Source organism: Solanum stenotomum, chromosome 8 (genome assembly GCF_019186545.1).
Source record: "Solanum stenotomum isolate F172 chromosome 8, ASM1918654v1, whole genome shotgun sequence".
Lineage (NCBI taxonomy): Eukaryota > Viridiplantae > Streptophyta > Magnoliopsida > Solanales > Solanaceae > Solanum > Solanum stenotomum.
The window spans coordinates 52,642,445-52,663,238 of NC_064289.1; the positions used below are offsets into that span (position 1 = coordinate 52,642,445).

The 20,794-nt window shown below is 30.1% G+C and overlaps 3 protein-coding genes across 7 annotated transcripts in view; 1 reads left to right on the forward strand and 2 right to left on the reverse strand.

Annotated features, from left to right (window-relative positions):
• Nucleotides 1-20,794, forward strand: part of LOC125875232 (probable serine/threonine-protein kinase PBL9) — a 1,122,098-nt gene that overhangs the window by 940,327 nt on the left and 160,977 nt on the right. The window lies entirely within an intron of this gene.
• Nucleotides 1,983-20,794, reverse strand: part of LOC125875249 (outer envelope pore protein 16, chloroplastic) — a 239,923-nt gene continuing 221,111 nt past the window's right edge. Inside the window, exons 2-7 of one of the 3 annotated variants that reach the window (XM_049556353.1) lie at nucleotides 4,658-4,774; nucleotides 4,516-4,567; nucleotides 3,553-3,584; nucleotides 2,761-2,794; nucleotides 2,566-2,633; nucleotides 1,983-2,229 (exon numbers count right to left, since the gene is read on the reverse strand). In XM_049556353.1, coding sequence (XP_049412310.1) covers nucleotides 2,089-2,229; nucleotides 2,566-2,633; nucleotides 2,761-2,794; nucleotides 3,553-3,584; nucleotides 4,516-4,567; nucleotides 4,658-4,771 — 441 coding nt within the window. In that variant the 5' untranslated portion in view covers nucleotides 4,772-4,774 and the 3' untranslated portion in view covers nucleotides 1,983-2,088. Of the gene's footprint in view, nucleotides 2,230-2,565; nucleotides 2,634-2,760; nucleotides 2,795-3,552; nucleotides 3,585-4,515; nucleotides 4,568-4,657; nucleotides 5,079-20,794 lie in introns of those variants that run through there. The other 2 variants (XM_049556351.1, XM_049556352.1) reach the window with 2 other exon arrangements.
• On the reverse strand, nucleotides 12,001-16,414 carry LOC125875240 (uncharacterized). The gene is made up of 3 exons (XM_049556342.1): nucleotides 16,049-16,414; nucleotides 13,306-13,519; nucleotides 12,001-12,997 (listed from the first exon to the last, which is right to left on the reverse strand). Exons 1-3 carry the CDS (start codon nucleotides 16,286-16,288, stop codon nucleotides 12,513-12,515), a joined length of 939 nt encoding a protein of 312 aa, XP_049412299.1. The 5' UTR covers nucleotides 16,289-16,414; the 3' UTR covers nucleotides 12,001-12,512.

Genomic DNA, 20,794 nt, shown 5'->3' on the forward strand with positions numbered 1-20,794 from the left:
ATTTAATTTCGAAAATAACTCACTTATATTAAAGGGATATTTAATTTCTTAATGTTATTTAAGGCTTTAATAAATTGAAACCAGTCACTTCCGTTGCATATATATTACAAAAGAGGTTAATTATATACAAATAGCGTAAAGAAATTTACTTAAATCAACTAAAGAGTGGCAAACTATTATGTTTTGATGATATCTTTTTTTAATATTAAAAAGTAAAAAACAATATCTAAGGGTTGATTTTTTATTTTCAATTACATGTTCTGCACGAAATGACACGACAATCTTACTAGTTTCCTTATGATAATTGACCATTAATTTTTATTATAAACTTACATTACAAGTTTTTTAATATAAAAGGCTGAATGGCAGCCATATTCGATAGACATAAGATAATTAATTAAAAAAAAAACTTTGAATAATTAAGAAGGAAAAAACAAGAGAAAATTAAAATTATTATAATTCTGACGTGGCAAAGCGTGAACAACACCTAAAATAGCAAGATTGGTTCTTTGTTTTAAAGGGGATATTAAATCCAACTCAAACTACATTAGGGGTAAAGAAAGGCCAGTAAAGTTATATTGCTAAACTAAGTTATGCATATAAGTTTTTTTTGTCTTTTCTCGATAAAATACTCAATATAAGAATAATACATAAATTTCATGCTTAAAACAATAATGAAAAAGATTAAATATGAGACAAATAATGATTAATATATGTATTTTGACCTCATATCACCACATAAGGCCCCATTTGGGAGAGAAACATTCTCTATCAAAAAGAATTCCAAGCGTTGACAATCATATTGGGATCTCGTATAATCATATTTTGGGTTATTTTTCATGAAATTAAGGTTCTTGTGTGTAACCAAAGAATGTGGTGAGATGGACAAAATTCCTCTATAAATTTTGTGTTCGAGCTTCAGAAATGATATAGTGTTTAGTAAAAACACTTCTCTCTCAAAAAGAAATAGGAACTCATGGCCCCAAGTCAGGGAAGGACTCATTACTTAAAGGGGTGGCAAAAGGACAAAAGGACATATATGTTCATACATTATCGTACACACGATAGAGGAATATTAGCTGGCACAACTAATACTATTTCCACGTGGAATGCAGCTATTGGACCTAGTAATTTTGGGATCAAGTGGAACCCCATATGGACGTAGTATTTTAGGGCTCAAGGGCAATTGGACGTAGTATTTTAGGATTCACCTTTGTCCATCCAAGATAACTTGAAATCTGAAGCAAATTATTGAGAACAACTACTCTCCTCAATGCCGAGCAAGTGAGGATCAGCTATACATCGAATGAATCCTCAGTATTCATGTCACTCTCATTTGAACGTGTTAGAATATGAATAGGTTTATATAATCCTATTAGAATAGGAATAAGTTTATACAATCCTATAAGAATAGGAATAGGTTTATACAATCCTATTAGAATAGGAATAGGAATAGAANGAAATAGGAACTCATGGCCCGAAGTCAGGGAAGGACTCGTTACTCAAAGGGGTGGCAAAAGGACAGATATGTTCATACATTATCATACACACAATAGAGGAATATTAGCTGGCACAATTAATACTATTTCCACGTGCAATGCAGCTATTGGACCTAGTAATTTAGGGATCAAGTGGAACCCCATATGGACGTAGTATTTTAGGATTCACCTTTGTCCATCCCAGATAACTTGAAATCTGAAGCAAATTATTGAGAACAACTACTCCCCTCAATGCCGAGCAAGTGAGGATCAGCTAAACATCGAATGAATCCTCAGTATTCATGTCACTCCCATTTGAACGCATCTCAAAATCCAATATAACAATAACATACCCAGTATAATTCCACAAGTGGAGTCTAAGGAGAGTAATGTCTATGCAAACTTTACCCCTACCTTGGTAGGTAGAGAGGTTGTTTCCGATAGACCCTCAGCTCAAGAAAATAAAAAGAGTAACCACCTAAAATACTAAACAAGGTATGACAATTATTGGAAAAGATTAGCTAAATTATAGATCGAGTTAAACGTAGTCAATTAGAGAGAAATAGAGCAAATACTAAAAGCAATGTTTTTAGCAGTTTGGTAAGTAAATTCATGTGAGATAATTAAGGAACTCTGAAGCAGTAGCAACAGCACCTCCTGTAATGGCATCCATTACAATCTTGTCTCTGTTGTTGTTGCTTGCAGCAGATATGAGAGCTCCTGTCAACGCACCCCCAATCATAGCATTCTTCTGCAAACAGAGTAAAACAAAATGAATCGAAAAAAAAGATATTGACTAGTTATTCAGAAAAGAAACTTCAAAATCTCAACCTTCTTTCAGTAGGACCGGTGAATATTAACACTCGTTCAAATTAAATTACGTACCACGTACCAAAAACCATCATTTTCAGTAAAAGAAAAGAGCAAATTAATTAGTCAGATACATAGAATGTACGATGGTCAGTACTAGTGAAAATTACACCTCGTTACAAAATTGACTATGTAAACTTATACTTCGCATATATAAGTACAGACAATCAACTTCCATCCGTTGAGCAAATTAATATAAAAATGCAGAACAAATTACCCAATCATTGGTTCCACGAATTCTCTCCGCTCCATACTCCATTCCAGCATATACCCCAGCAACAGTCCCTGATTAAAGAGACAACATTTGTTACATAATCCACTTGAAATTTCAACAAATTGGGAAACTAAGAACTTCTTTCTAACAACCCATTTTAAAATTTATATACGGGTGGATCTTGTGCAGATTACTCACCCCAATAAGCACCTTCTTTACACATTTTCTTCAACTGCAATCAGAGGTAAATTCAGTTAGAATGCAACAACCATGTTGGTCGATCCGTTTTTTCAGTCAACATTATTAAATCCTCCCCAATAGCCACTTATGTTCTGTGGTGAATAATTGAAACATTGTTGGAGCAGAGTATAAGAGAAATGCTGCTCTTACCCCGAAACTTTACTAAAAAACAATTTCAGGTCCGGATAAGCTGTCTTTAAGATAAACATTACCAAGTTAGGCCTGCAGTTAGCTACATTGTAGATGGTAAAAAATTTGGCTACAACTTTTGCTTACTATGCATAAATTGATCTTTGAGTGATAAGCCAAAAAAGCAACATTTCAGGGGCATCACATAGAACGGATTAAACTATTTAGTCCCAGGTAGAGGAAAACTAGCTGAGATACAGTTGGATATGGAGGGATGACGTACGTAGGAGCCTGTAATTGGTACGATAATCAATAGGAATAACGGTATGATTTGTGTGGCTAAAATATATTGTTTACGTCCCTCACCAGGACTGAACTTATCAGCAGACACATTGTAAGGTAAAAAAGACAACACTACTCGAGAAAGATGCATAGGATAAACACGGTAGAGAAATGTTATCCCTAGAACGGAAAGAATGATAGAAATTTGAGACTTCATTTTCCAAATTATTAGAAAACATCTCCCTTATATAGAACTAAATAGACAACACCTCTAAAACAATCAACTAGAATTTTGCACAAATATAGTAAATGATGTGACACTATTTAAGGCATGCTTACCGATTTCTCAAAGTTGTGACTCGAAACACTGCCTGCAAAGACCATGTTGATTGCAAAATAGTGAGCTGAATAGTCTGGCTATTTCTATATATAAAACCTTGTAACTTAAAAACTTAGGAACTAACACTTTACCATAACACGAGAAAAAGATCAAAAGAACAAAAATAGAATATTGGATTTTTCCCTCAACTATTAATAGTGATGATGCTTAGTGTAGTCATTGGACTAATCAGTAAAAGCATTAACCGTTACCAAAAAAATCAATAACTATGACATTTAAGGGTGTGGCCTAGTGATCAATGAAATAGGTTGAGAACCATAGAGTCTGAGGTTCAAATCTCAACAAAGGCAAAAAAAACACTAGGTGAACTTTTCTCATATGTACTAGTCTTGGTGACGGAATTTCCTCCAACCTTTTGTTGGTGGGAGGTGGACACATGGAATTAACCGAGGTTATCAAAAGCTGGTCCAATCACCACCATTATCATAAAAAAAAACCAAAATAACCAGGAAAAACAGTATGGGGTAATTATAGCTGTCTATACAAGTCCATGTAATGTAACATAGGTCATATTCTAGTCACTCCCAACACATAATCAATACTCCTTCCCCCTAATTTGTCCACTTTCGTTTGTCCCTAATTACTTGTTCACTTTGCTTTTCTTAGCTGTTCATAATTATTTGTTCATTTCGACAAATCAACAAAAGACAATTTTTTTATATATTATACCATCAATTAATTATTTTGAAAAAGATGAAACTTTTTGAAAATCTTTATGTTTTTAATTCATCTACTTCATAATTAATAGATTAAAATGGTAAACTCACTATGTCAATCATTATTTTCTTAATCAATTCAAAAGTGAACAAGTAATTAGGGACAGGGAGAGTACTAATTAAAGATGAATGATTAATTTGAAATTGGGTATTCAAGAAATGGAATGAGAGCACTAAAAATCAAACCTCTAGTGACCATTCCGTAAGTTTCTTCAGCAACAGCTTTGGTGGCAGCAACCTAAAATTAGGATAAAAATTAAGCAAACCCATTTTCACAAGATCGAATTTTTTTTTGGAAGAAATGAAAATGAATTTAGAGAAAATTTACAGTGCCGATCTTCAAGAAAGCATCAACAGTGTGATTTAGAAAAGGGTTTCCCATATCAATGTAAACATCCACCTTTGGAGAAATCAATGATCCTGCAAATCGACTCCGAGGCATCTTTTTTTTCTTGTTATCTTCTACACACTCCGATTTTCCTATTCTTTTTTTTATCAGTTTTTGTTTGTTTCGCCTTTTTCGATGCATGCAAATATCAATGCTTGTGTCTAATAAATGCTACCTCTGCACGATACTTTTCGTTTTTCGAAATCAAACAGTTTAAATTTGACCAGAAATTTGCACATAAAATCTTCAATTTTTTTGAAATGAAATTTATATATTTGTAAATTACATAAAAAGTACTATATGTCGCAATAATTGATAATTCAAAATGTTTAAAAGATCTATGAAAAATTTACGATCAAAGTTAGACTTATTTGAATCTCAAAATTTGAAAAGTGACCACATCAAATGAGATGGAGGGAGTAATGTATATTTATAATGATTTTTATTAATTAATTTAATTAATTTTTTTTAAAAAAATTATCTCTCTTTTATTTAGATGTTAATTTAAAGTTGTCAAAAAAGGTCGACCCAGCCCCACCCGATCCAAGCCTCGTGGGCCAAGAAATTTGAAGGGCTAGGGCAGGCGACCCTTCATTTGGAAGGGCCTGAAAATGTTCAACCCAACCCAACCTTAGAAGGGTCGAGGGTTGGGGCGGGCTAGCCCTATTTTTTTTTTACTTTTTTTTTCTTTTCAAACTTATAGTTCTTTAACATCAAAAAAAATGAGGAAGTTTTCAAATCAAATATGACATATAATGGTTTGTTTCAATAAAACTAGCAAAAAATCTAGTGTAATTAGCATATATCTCGCATACCAGATACGCGAGCGAGATAAGAGAGTGAACATCAAGATGAGAGGGAGGCAAGGGCGCGAGATTTGTCTATGTATCCTAGATGCATGCGAATTTACTTGGATAAAGTGTATCTAGAACAAATTGATTTTGAGTCCATATATTCCGAGATATACATATCTGGACGTACCAAAATCTGGTAAGATTCATAATATTACAACATAGTGTGTATTTAAGTAATTAGATTATATACTAGTGGGATTATCAGTAGTTACCCTTAAATAAAAAGTTTTGGCCCATGAGCCGACCCTGGCCCGGCCCCGATCAAGCCCTAGTTTCAAATGGGCTNNTGATAACTTGGTATACCTACTTTAATATGAAAATTAACAAATAAATTTAAAAAAAACAATTTGTAATGCACTTTGTTCAACACTTTTCGACTATTGATTTATATTTTTGAGAATGTATTACTCTAACTATCAAAGATTTGAAGAAATAGAGTGCGAAAAGAGTTACAAAGGATAAATAATGTGAGTGTTAACGAAGAAAATGTAAGAATCCAAAACAATATTTCCTTAATTTTTTCTATTTAAATGGGGTTAAAATACATAATTTTTTATTTATAAAAATTTGAGGCCCCCAAAAATTGGGGGCCTAAGGCCAATGCCTAAAATTTTATAGGCAAGAGCCGGCACTGCCCATGAACTAAGCCCGTTTTGACGGCTCTAGATGTTATATTAACCTATTTTATGACTGAGCAAAAGAAGGAAAAATTACTTAAAACATATAATTTATTTATCATATTCTTTAAAAAAATTCTATCATTTGTAAAATTATAAAAATCTCTGCTCTCTTATATTCTTGGATACATCACTTTACACGATGTATCTAGACGTACGTGTATCAAGATAATGAGTGATATATTCGAAATCGAGACGCGATGTATCGAAAAGTTAAGAGATGTACTTGAAATCAAAACTCGATGTACAGGGACGTTTTGGGATGTCAAATTCCATCAAATTTAAGAGATTTTTATAATTTTTTCTAAAAATATAGAAATAAAATATAATTAGCTATTACCATTGGGATAGGATTCGATATTTTACATTGGGTATGAACTCTGATATGTAAAAGAATAGATGAGTTTATTTTTTAAGTTACATGGTATTTTTGAAATTAAGAAATGAATTTAAGGATTGATTTTTTGATTTAGTAAATATATATTTGTTAATGAAAAGGATAAATATCCCTTATTTGTTAGATTATGGGTATATATATATATACTAGTAAAGAAAGCCCGGGCGCTGCCCGGGCCCAACATNATATAGTAATAATATACACACCATTACTATATAAAATTATACAATTATTTAAACTTATAAATATTGAATTTTGCCTCACATGGACTTCAAACCACTAAACTCCATCCTAATTGGGACACATCACCAAATAGCTTATATTTCCATTAAATATCCTCAAATTTTAACGGAGGAAATGCATTTCAACAATGTAGCATACCAATAAATATCGTAAATATATCCATCAATCATCATCAAGCAATGACAAGGAGCACATGTTACTATCGTAATAGTTGACAATGGACACTAACGGTGCATAACAAGTAAACTTGGTACTATAATTGAGATATATTTCTATAACTTTTAATAAACTAAACTATGCAGTTTTAATCCTTTTTTTTCCAACAAACTCTGTCGGTTAGATTTGAGAGGCATTATGAAAAAAATAATAATAAGAAACGCTAAGGGTCTAATCAAATTCCAGAAATCACAATACATTAAGCTACACTAAATTTCTATTATATAGAAGAGTGAAGTGGTAGGACGATCAAAGATAAAAATGTAATTTTATTTTAACAAAAATCTATTAAGAAAGATAGTTAATAATTCTAGAAACATCTTTCTATATATGCAGTGAATAATGATCAAGGGTAAAAATGTAATTTCACTCTAATAAAAATCTACCAAAAATGATAACAAGAAAATTAAATAGTTCTAGAAACAATTTTAATTATTGTTATTACCATTAATTTATTTTGTTATTACTTCACTTTCTTTTCTTTTGTGAGTTATTGTGATATCTATTCATTACTCTATTTTACTATTACTTTAATTTAATTTTTAATTTTTTTTTCTATTCATTATGCTTATAAAAAATGCCTACTTTTAATATAAAATGTATTATGAATTAATTATTTTCACCTTTATTTTGGCTCTAATTTATATACTTGAAAATAAATAAGTGTGATAAAATTAATAATATATATTAAATTGAATTTAAAGAAAAAGATGTTAAAAAGTAACTTCACAAATAAAAATGAATAGGATGATATTTTTGCATTTAAGACGATCAAGAATAAAAATGTAATTTCATTCTAACAAAAATTTATTAAAAGATAGCAAGAAAAATAAATAATTCTAAAAACATCTTTATATATATATGAAGTGAATGATGATCAAAGGTAAAAATGTAACTTCATGCAAACAAAAATCTACCAAGAGTGATAACAAGAAAACTAAATAGTTCTAGAAACATCTTTAGCTATTGTTATTACTATTAACTCATTTTGTTATTATTTCACTTTTTTATGAGTTATTGTAATATCTATTCATTACTCTATTTTACTATTACTTTAATTTAATTCTTAATATTTTTTCTATTCATTATACTTACTAAAAATGCCTACTTTAATATAAAAATTCATTATTTAAAAATATAATTAATTATTTTCACTTTTATTTTAGCTCTAATAAATATACATGAAAAGAAACAAGTGTGATAAATTAATAATATATATTAGATTGATATTAAAGAATAAATAAAATTAGTTTCAATATTTAAAAATATATATTTTAAAAGATGTTAAAATGTAACTTCACAAATAAAATGAATAGGATGATATATTTGCATTTAAAGTAAACTAAAAATGTTTACTAGATTATAAAAGAGTAGTTCTTCATTAAATTATATAATTAAATTTTTGCTTTTATTTGATTTCAAACATATTAATCTAAATAGTGAACTAATGTAAATTTGATTTAAATTTAAAGTTGTTCGGACAAAATTTTGTATTATTCTATTAAAGAAATATAGAAATATGAAGTTGAGGACGATGAAGGATAATATGGTCATTTCATATATATTTCATTTTAAAATTTCATAAATTCTATTTTTAAATTTGTAAAAATATTTTTTCAAGTGGCTAAATTTCCTCCATAAGTTATATGATTATTCTAGAAACTATAGATTATAAGATTTTTCTAGAACTAACTATGACACAAATAATTAGACACTAACTCATTTCACTCCTCAAGTTTCTCCCCTCTCATGTCTTATACCAATAAATTTCTCGCCCTTTATTTCTAATTTGCATCCTAAATATTAGACACTTTGGTATAGATCTCTTATTAGGAAGACCAATAATGCATTTTTTTCAACATTAAGAACTTAATTTTTGATCAATTCCCTACCTAATGACCCTACTTTTGTAAAACAATTATAAGACAAAAGTAAAATTCGTTATTTCTTGGTGAACACATCACTTTTGGGACTTGTCCATATAACAAATTTTCAGCAAAATTCAACTGATCCATATTTTTCAAACACTCTAATGAACATGATAATGGACCAGTTAAGATGTTAAATCCAATATCAATCACAATTGCAATTCTCAAAAGGCCTAATTCATAAGGAATGCAACCAGTAAGCAAGCTCTTCAAGAACAAAATTTCCAATAATTTCTAATTTCAAAGCATGTTATGTCCTTTCCTTTGGTTCTCTTTAGACTTTTCAATTTCATGGTGTTGCTTTTCTTTTTGGATTGTAAAGATAATATTTGAAGTATCTAATTTACTTGATTTCTCTTTCTATGTATAATCCCAAAACTTCACGTAACATATATGTCATTATATAATTTATTGAGAAACATATATTTATTTATTACTATTATTTTATCATCAGTTAATCATTTTAAACAAGTTATATAAATTATTATTTTAACCACCTCATGTTGAATTATTGCAATATATATTATATTAACTTTTGTTAATATTTTTAAATACTCATTATTTGAGGTAAAACATTTATTCATCAGGTATATAAATTAATTTTAAAAAAATTTCTTACTATACAAATTGTTATAAAATCATAACTTTTTTCACCCTTTTATCACTTTGTAAAGAATGAGATGATTCATTCTAATTTTCATTAAGTAAGTCATTATTTTTGTTTTTTAAACACTTATAAAACAAATTTTAAGTGCATTCAAAATTAATCTATAGATGGATCAATATGCTTTATTGCTTCATATAGTTTATGAAAATTGTTAATATATTGAGACTCATAATTTTAATCTATTCTCTTGAATAATTTTCAACTAAAATAGAAAAAGAAAATCATTAAATTAATAATTTAATTCGAATATATATGTTTGACATGATGTTAAAATAATCATTGGAGCATGTGATATTTTATTATTATTTCTTATCATGTTTATTTGAAAATGTCATAATAATTTTTCTTTTNTTTTGATCAATTCCCTACCTAATGACCCTACTTTTGTAAAACAATTATAAGACAAAAGTAAAATTCGTTATTTCTTGGTGAACACATCACTTTTGGGACTTGTCCATATAACAAATTTTCAGCAAAATTCAACTGATCCATATTTTTCAAACACTCTAATGAACATGATAATGGACCAGTTAACATGTTAAATCCAATATCAATCACAATTGCAATTCTCTAAAGGCCTAATTCATAAGGAATGCAACCAGTGAGCAAGCTCTTCAAGAACAAAATTTCCAATAATTTCGAAGCATGTTATGTCCTTTCCTTTGGTTCTCTTTAGACTTTTCAATTTCATGGTGTTGCTTTTCTTTTTGGATTGTAAAGATAATTTTTGAAGTATCTAATTTACTTGATTTCTCTTTCTATGTATAATCCCAAAACTTCACGTAACATATATGTCATTATATAATTTATTGAGAAACATATATTTCTTTATTACTATTATTTTATCATCAGTTAAAATCATTTTAAACAAGTTATATAAATTATTATTTTAACCACCTCATGTTGAATTATTGCAATATATATTATATTAACTTTTGTTAATATTTTTAAATACTCATTATTTGAGGTAAAACATTCATTCATCAGGTATATAAATTAATTTTTAAAAAATTCCTTACTATACAAATTGTTATAAAATCATAACTTTTTTCATCCTTTTATCACTTTGTAAAGAATGAGATGATTCATTCTAATTTTCATTAAGTAGGTCATTATTTTTGTTTTTTAAACACCTATAAAACAAATTTTAAGTGTATTCAAAATTAATCTATAGATGGATCAATATGCTTTATTGCTTCATGTAGTTTATGAAAATTGTTAATATATTGAGACTCATAACTTTAATCTATTCTCTTGAATAATTTTCAACTAAAATAGAAAAAGAAAATCATTAAATTAATAATTTAATTCGAATATATATGTCTGACATGATGTTAAAATAATCATTGGAGCATGTGATATTTTATTATTATTTCTTATCATGTTTATTTGAAAATGTCATAATAATTTTTCTTTTAGAAAACTAATTAAATTTCTATTATAAATATATATAATATTGTAATATCGAGCCCGTAAATGAGCCTTTCATTATATTGAGCCCGTACCACGGGCCTTAAATTATCTAGTACCAAACATAAATAATGAAGGGAAAATTGTATATAATAGCAAACTATTAATTCAAATTAAATGCTATAAATATAGTTTGATTTAATTGTACCCCATAACAAACTATTGTTATTTAACCTCTCTCCTGGTGAATCTCGCTCGCCACTCTCGTTCTTTCCCTAGCCTCTTTCGTTTTTTATACAAACACAAGTGTATAAAGTGTGTTTGTGTTTGTATAAAGCGAGAGAAAATTGTATATATACATATATTTTCATTCCCCTCTCTCCCCTCTCCCAGATCTTGCTCGCCACTCTCCCAGATCTCGCTCTCTCAGTCGCCTCTCTCACTTTATACAAAAATCGCAAATTGTATAAAATGCGTTTGTGTTTGTATAAAGCGAGAAAAAATTGTATATATATATATATATTTGTTCCCCTCTCTCCCCACTCCTAGATCTCGCTCGCCACTCTTCCAGATCTCGCTCTCTCACTTTATACAAAAACGCAAATGTATAAAATGCGTGAAAATTATATATATACTTATATTTTCGTTCTCCTCTCTCTCCTCTCCCAGATCTCACTTGCTCACTCATCTCTCTCACTTTATACAATTGATCTGTTTGTATATGTATACCAAAACAAATTTTATACAACTGTTTTCTTTTGTATATGTATAACGAAATATACATATTTATGTTTGCTATGGAGCGCAATTATGCAAAGTTTGCTATAGCATACAAATATGAATTTTGTGTTTGCTATATGTGAAAGTTGTTCAATAATGAATAGCAAGAAGTAACACATCAAAAGGTTGCACAAGACTAATAAACAGACCAAAATATAAAAAATACATCACTTACACATCTGAGTACCTACTAAAAGTCTTCTTCTTTTTCCACAAATCCCGTGAAATATTCAATTATCCGCATGTCAAAATTGAATCAAAAAAACAAAATATAAATCGAATAGAATCTGATCTTTAGACCAAGAAGGTACAAAATTGGGAAACCCAGTCAAAATTTGATATATTCTGTATTATGGTAGCAACTAGCAAGTTGCTAAAACAAAAACCAGATGCAACTCTAATTGTAGACTGCAAAACCTTGATCGCGGTAGCACATGAATAAGATCCTCCCGAGTCAGTGTTATTATGATACAAAAAGAATAAACTAAATCCGCAGTAATTTTACCTCATGTTGAAGCTTTCTGTAATTTGTTGAATGTCGAAAATGGAAGTAGAAATGAAGAGAGAAACAAAAACCTTCAAAAAGTTGATGTCGAACAAAATTGTGTTTTTCCAATGCAAGATCATGGAGTCACTGGGGAAGAATGACTCGATTCAATCTTTAGCCCCTGCCTCTTTCTACAGTTCTTAAGTACCAAGAATCCTTTAGCTTTGATTTCAGATCCAATACAGGATTTTATCCTCCACAACAGCTCAGTACAATTCCGATGAGAGGAATTAGAGGAGCTGACGCTACTCTGAACCTGAACATTGGCTACTCTGTGACTGGACTCCCACTTGGCTTCTAGATAGGCAAGGGATCGCCATGGAGGAAGAGGCATTGAATTCTGTTTGAGTGAACATTTAGCTGCTTCTACCATAGCCTGAAGATACAGCTTAAGTTTTGTTACTGTGCCAACATAAACTGGTGGAAGACAACTCAAGACCACATTGTAGGATTTGACAGCTCTTGCAATTTCAAAGTGGCTCCGAAAGTCAAGATCAATGATATACCTTTCGGAGCATCCATCATTTCCATGGGAGATCACCTCAATGTACTCGTGTTCACCTACATAACAGAGGAAATGTAGCACAATGTCAACCAGAATTCTAGCTCACAAGGATGCTTGACAGTGCAAATTTAAATATTTTAATCACAAGATACAGCGACATGAACACGTTATCTAGTTGAAACTACTAGTAATACATATGGTGCACAATGCCACCACACCATTCAGAGGCTACAGATACATTCTCAGTGGTTCAGACTGTAACATTTGTACAGTCAAAGGCTTTCATACTTGAGCTAAATAATGTTCATAGTTAGACCTCTTAATATAGTACACAGGCAAGAATTGAATTTAGAAAAAAACATACCTCCAGGAATTTTTCCACAACCCTGCCACTTGGTTGCACACATATCTGCATTAAAACCACAAGACTGGAGGAGCTTCACTAGATAAGATCTGATGCAGCTTGCATTGCATGTTTCGGGCTTGCCAATATGAAAAGATTCGGTCATTGAAAGAATAAGGGAATGAACCACCATTGTTAGATCACTTTCATACCGATCCACTGAGTTCTTGTACAGCTACAAAATGATACAATTTACCATGAAGTTCCATTATTAAGATTTTTTCCACTTGTTGACAAATGAAGATACACTATTTAAAATTTAGCCAGGAGAAACAGGCCAGCATGTGAAAGCTAGAATTTCAGTTGTCTTATGCTCAGAGCTCTCAGTCATTTAGAAATTCGTTTCATTGACTAATATCTATTTCACGAGGAGGAACAGTCATTCAAAGATGATAATACAAATCATTTTTTCCAAGCCTGTAAAGGCTCAAAGCACTTCTGACTCCTGTTCTCTATTTATCAAAGACATTGTTCTCATCTTCAGACAAGTTTCATTGATACATCAGACTGACATGAATTATGCACAGGTAATTGAAAATACTCTAGTTATTCCACATTTCAAATTTTAATCCTCAAAGAAACATATACTATCGTTTTTTCAATTTGTTGATATGAGTATTGTCCAGGCTAGTCTATATACGCCTTCACTATTACATGAGCTCACTTTGTTCACTTAAACAGAAACACTTGAACAACTTCATTGCTAACCTCATGCAAAACTAAAATTCAATGACCATAAACATGCATATGTAAAAACAAGGATTACTCCAGTTCAAACTTATATTGTTCCTGGACGAAATCCTTATCTGTGCTATTCAAGCTTGCTACATATACACCTACACTGAAACACTAGAACATGTTTCACACCTAACACATCTATACCACATGCGAAACTAAAATCTGATGAGGATATACATGTGTATACATAGAGACAAGGATAACTCCTTTTCAAACGTTAATCACTCTGCAGAAAATTACTATCTGTTCTATTCAAACTTGTTCAGATGCACCTAGACCTACGAGCATAAACATGTCCATTCACTGAAATGAGGATTGCTCCAGATTAAATCTCTATCTGTGCTGCTCAAGCTTAGTGTGTATCTAGACAGGTTAGATCATTGAGGAAGTTATTTAAAACACATCACATGGTAATAAAAGAAATAAGTCTGTTTCACTGGTAAGCAGAGAGGAGGGAAAAGATAGCTCCAGCCTCCAGGTCCTAGTGCATCAATCAGTTACTTTAGATATCTATACCAACAGTTAAAATTGTTCATTCCAAGTCATTGTGATCCCCCAGTTACTGGAAAAGGAAAACAATCTCCCTGGAACCTGCTACTGACAGTCATGACTTGTATACCCAGAAAGGTGTCAGCAGGGTCAGTTCAAGTGTCCAAAAGAAAGGGGAGTATTATTGCTCACCCCTGCATTTGGTGCAGGATAGTAAGTTTGCTTATGGCAGTCGGTTACCCATTTTTGCATTTCCAGAAGCTTGTACTAACATAGAATAAATTAAATTGTGTATCTACCTACAGAGTGCAATTTCAAACGAAAAACATTGTCTAATTAGAACAATCACCAAAATTGAGTTGAAGTTAATGCAGGTAAATTGAGCAAGAACATTGCGATCATGCTTCTACATTGACTGCCCTTTTGTAACACGCTATTATCAAAATTAACCTCTGCCATGAAGCAGAATTGCAATATTTTTCTTTCACATCTCTTGTGTAACTGCATTATTACCCTGTCTGTTTACATACTTATAGTTAGTACGAATTTTTTAACCTACTAAGCTCCTGAGCTTGTTTGGTTTTTCTCTACTCTACGGAAACTTATTCTCAATCCATTAAATTTCTCCTCATTATCTCCTATTTCTACTCCAACAAACTCACCACAAGCTCTGAAAAGCTGTTACTTTCAAAATTTATATTATGCATCGATTGAGAATTCCGATCAAAGCACTTACCTCCTATTTCCTATCTTTCAAAGGCATCAATATCAATTTCAAAATGTTTCACAGATTCAACAACGACCCGTGTAACGCACAGATGATGAAGAAACTCTAATTATTCCATCTCAAATTTTAATCCTCTGGAGAAACCATCATTTGTGCTGTACTATTATTTCTTTATTTGTTGATATCGAAAGTGTCTAAGCCAACTTATGTACACCTCCACTATTATACATTTTAGCTTTGCATATACCTACACAAAATACTTGAACAATTCCATGGCATACAAAACTAAAAATCCAATGAGCACAAACATGAACAAAAATAAACAAGGATTACTCCATTTCATGCTTTAATTGTTCCTGGATAGAACCGGTATCTACTCTACTCAAGCTCGCTACATATACACCAAGAGTACCAAAAGACTAGAACAAATTTCACCCCTAACACCTCTGTACAAGCTGCAAAACTAAAATCCGATGAGGATAAACATTTATGTACACGGAGACAAGGATAATTCCATTTCCAACCTTAATCACTCTGCAGAAAACTGTTGCCTGTTCTATTCAAGCTTCCTTTATGCACCTAGACTAACGAACATAAGCATATCTATTCATTTCACAGAAATGAGAATTACTCCAATTACAACATTAATTGCTCCAGATTAAACATTCATATGTGCTGTTCAAACTCAACAATTTCACCAAAAATAAATAAATCAAAAGGCAATAAGCACAACGTGTACAGAATACTCACCGAAATCGTATCAGCAAGAAGAGCGAGATCGGAGTAACCGGAATCATTATCACTGCTATACCTAGACTCCGCACCGGCGCTACTACTTTCCAGAAAGTCACTCACCATAGCAGCCAAGTCAGGTTCGCTCTCATGACTATAACAGCCGCCGCTTCCGACACCGTCGCCTCTATTCAGCCAATTTCCTCCTCCGCCGCCATCATCAACGACCACCAGAGAACGACGTTCGTTATTTCTCATCTCCGGCGAATTAGATTTTTTTTCGAAAAAAAGAGGGAAGGCGTCAATATAGGCGAGCGAGAATATAGAAGGACTCTTTCTTTATTTTCTCTTTGTCCGTTCAGCACTTTTATTATGATCTCGATTCTTCCTAAAGAGACTCGTAGTATTAAAATAAGTACAGCGAATATTAATAGTAAAGCGTTGAACATACAACTAATTCTATATCAATTTTTGTTGTGTTTCCATTCTGAGTTCGAAATACACATTAGAGTTTTGAATAAATTTAGATCATACTTTGCAGAGCTTATTTAAAAGTGTTATCTCATGTATTCAGGTTAGTCAAAAATACAGAAACAGAAAGTAGATGAAATAGACAGAATGATTTTAATCCGAGTCCACAGAAATCACTGTGTTTCCTTAAGAAATTTAATCCCCTCAAGATAAAATGGATTAACTTATTAAAGAAGTAGCGGTACCTCACAAGAGCACACACAGACTCAGTCGATCGACAATTTTGTTTATGTAAGAAAATGTATGCAGAGAGGAAAAATTTTCAGTGGTGAAAACCGGAAAAAACATCTCTATTTATAGCCATTTACAACAAGGAATGCGTTTGTTCAGACCCATTTTTTCCAGAACGTTGTGTCACATTCTGAATTAATTTATAAGAGAAAAGAAATGAATTAACAAGATTGATTAGCCGAAGACCCATTTTTTCCAGAACGTTGTGTCACATTCTGAATTAATTTATAAGAGAAAAGAAATGAATTACAAGATTGATTAGCCGAAGCCGAGGCCGAGCGAGCGATGACGGCGCGAGAGGCACCTTCTTCTTAACCCTTTAATAACTAAAGGAAGTGTTTCCTAATATAAGGACAACAATTTCCTTTCTTCTACCAATATGGTAAAAATGAACTTTCTTGCAATGACTTTTCATTTTCCCTCGAAAATTGATTCTCCACTTTCATTGGTTCTTCCTTTTTCCATTCTCTCTTTTTTATTTCCCATTCACACTTTGCTAAACCCAACAGAAAGTGACGTTCCTAATAGAATTTTTGAACATTAGAATTCGAACCCGACTCAAACCAATTTTCCTTATACTCCAAAGTTTGAACCCAAAACCTCAAATTAAAGGTGATGCAGTTCCATATTTGTAATCCTATATCAATTGAGTAACCAACAAGTTTCAAATATTCTACCCCTTCCGAAAAGATCGTTACTATTACTATTATTATTTGAAAATTGAAATAGTTTTTTTTTCTCATGTTGAATAGTCAAAAAATATTATTTTAGTAAGTCTTTAGATATACTTTATTGTTCGGTAAGATGGATAATGATAGATAAATTTGCTGTAAAAACTTATTATTTGTTTGATTATCAATTTTGAGATAATTATATCAAAATTATTAATTATTAGTATTGAAAAAATTATTATTCTTATTTGAAACTGAAATTGTTCTCTTTTTTTTTTTCTTTTCTCAAGTTGAATAGTTAAAATAATATTATTTTAACAAGTTTTTAGATATACTTTTGGGGGTTGTTTGATATGATGGACAATGATAGATAATTTTGAGATAAATATTTATATATTATTTTATTATTTATTTGATTATTAAATTTGATATAAAATGATTAGAAAATAATTTCGGGATAGAATATAGCCCGTGAGAGTCTCCGAGAATGAAATAATAATACTGAAATAAGATATTTCTATTTGAAAGTCTCATAATAAAATAATGAAAATAACAAAATACTTTCCGCAAGTCATTTTTATATTATATAAGGTTGAGAATATTTTATAAGCAACTACTTCTTCATAGAAATTATCATTTTTTTTTCTTAATATAACTAGTCAAACTGTCATAAAAAATAATTCAATATAATTTACATTTATATAATTAATTCCTAACACAATTTATATTCAAACTAAATGATATCGCCTTCGAGATTTTTTTACTATAAAGTGATAATTTATATAGTTTTTGAATTAACATATGCATTTAACCGAAAATTAGATGCATTCATTCTCCTAAACCTTCTCAATCATTCTTTTTTAACGATATAGAAATATTTTAATAGTAATTGCATTATTGTTTAAAATCATTCATAAATTTTTAAAAATACTTAATAATAACACATCAATAATTGGGATAAACTAGTAGCCCACCAATAATCATTTGTTATAATAATCATCCACATTAAGTTGATTATTTGTTAGAATTATTACCTTTTCCCCGATTTTTCTCTTTAAAAGTTGTTTGTTTTTAAAGTAAATAATATTTATATTAAAAAATAAATAAAAAAACTAGTACTTAAAAGTATAGTATTTTTATATAAATTTTTTAAGAGCGTGTAAAAGATAAAATGTAATAATTAATATAGACGAAATAATTAGACAATCAATATGTGACTATGGGAGTAGGATTTTATAGGGAAAATGGTCTAAAATATATTTTAACTTTGGTCGAAATTGTTGTTACGATACCAAACTTTGGAAAGGAACTTTTACCCCCTTACTATTTAATAGTGTATTTTAAAGGTATATATGTGCCTACATGGACATCATAAATATTTTATCATTTTAAATTGTAATGTGTCCACGTGGGCACATATATACCTTTAAAATACACTATTAAATAGTGCAGGGGTAAAAGGTCCTCCATAAAGTTTGGTATCGTACCAACAATTTCGGCCAAAGTTGGAATATTTTTCAGACCATTTTTCCTATTTTATACTTTGTCGTTTCATATTATGTATTTCTTATATCAAAATAATATTTTAAAAATCAAGAGAGTTATATATAAATATATATATCAAATGAAATTTAAGGCTTTCTTCCTGGAGCCGCCTGAAGAATATTTTTTTAATAATTATAGACACGAGTTCAAATAACTTGTTGAATTCATTATATTAAACAACTTGATATATTATAAAGTTATGTTAATGAAGTTTGGTTCAATTTGCAACATATTTGAACTTTGAAGACTTCTTTTTTTAAAAAAAAAAGAAAAAAAAGTCTTTGTAAAGAATGAAACAAAGAAAGAGAAAATTAAAATATATTTTTTAAAAAGAATAAACAAACAACAATACGCGTAATGCTTTATTAAACGTTATTATACCCTAAACCTAACTCCAGCTCCCCAAACCGGTGGCTGTCACTTCCATAACTTCTTTTTTCCGTTCAATATTCGTATTGGAGTCTGACTAACTTATATTTGTATTGAAATTTAATTAATTTAATATACCGTATAGGATCCATATGGAAGTAATGCTTTTTATTAAAGATTTTTCATACTCAATACTCAAAATTAAAACATTTTATTAAGAAATGAACAACTTCATCCACAATATCATATCCGATGATAGCCACTTTCATACGTTATCATGGACATGCAACTCCCTTTATTAATTATAAATAATATTTAAAATAGTAATATTATTATTATTATAATAATAATAATAATAATATTCTTAAATATGTTACAAAGGATGTTAATTAAAAAAATTATTTAATATAGTAACATTATTTTTATGTGTAATAAAGAAGAAAAAGTATAAATTGAACGTTGAAACAAGGGAATAAATATGTTAAGTTAATTAGTGTAAAATCTCATGACGGTTTATATTATTCCTTGATGATAGTAAAAAGTACGTTACTTTTTGGATTTGCTTTAAATATTAGTAGTAATTAATATCAGAAAACATTAATCTAAATTCCAAAATAGATTACTTCAGGTTAAGAGAACTTTATTCTCAATAGTTAAATTCAAAAACTACAATTATAGGAATAGATTGTTACAATCCAACCTATCATACGTTTTCACTACAAAAACAATGTGAATTATATGGGATTTTCCTGGGATTAGTATGAAAATTCGCAAGAAACTTATTTTCCTATAAATTTTTATTCTAATTCCCAGGAAAATCTCCATGTAATTCACAATTTTCTTGTAGTGTTTGATATTACCAACACTTATCATTTAAAAGTTGTTCATCAACTATATATATTGTTCAAATAAAAAATTATTGACATATCTTAACAATATTATTTTGGGGTCATTTGGTTGATAATATATAGTGGAATAATAATTTTACTATAAAAGGTCATATAAGATAATATAGTGTTTGATTACCGATCAAAAAGAATAATCATCATATCATATATATATATATATAACCAATGCAACATTTGGTAGTTAGTATATTTATGTGAAAATAAGTTTTTGAAAAATCAAGAAAATGATTTATTTATTTTAGTGAAAATAGAGAAAAAAAAGTGTGCATTCCATATAAATTGTGTTATTATTACCTCCAACACACTTCATCTTCATTCCTAAATTCGTAGCCTTGTNNNNCCCCCCCCCCCCCCCGACTCTTACCCCTACCTCTACTCTCATCTTACATAATATCTATCTAGATTATATACAAATATTTTTAGAGTAATATTTTTTTCCCTTACGTATTGAACTCAAATTTCTTCGAAAAATTTTTCCTTCTCACTGAACACCTTCACTGCTAAAAAAA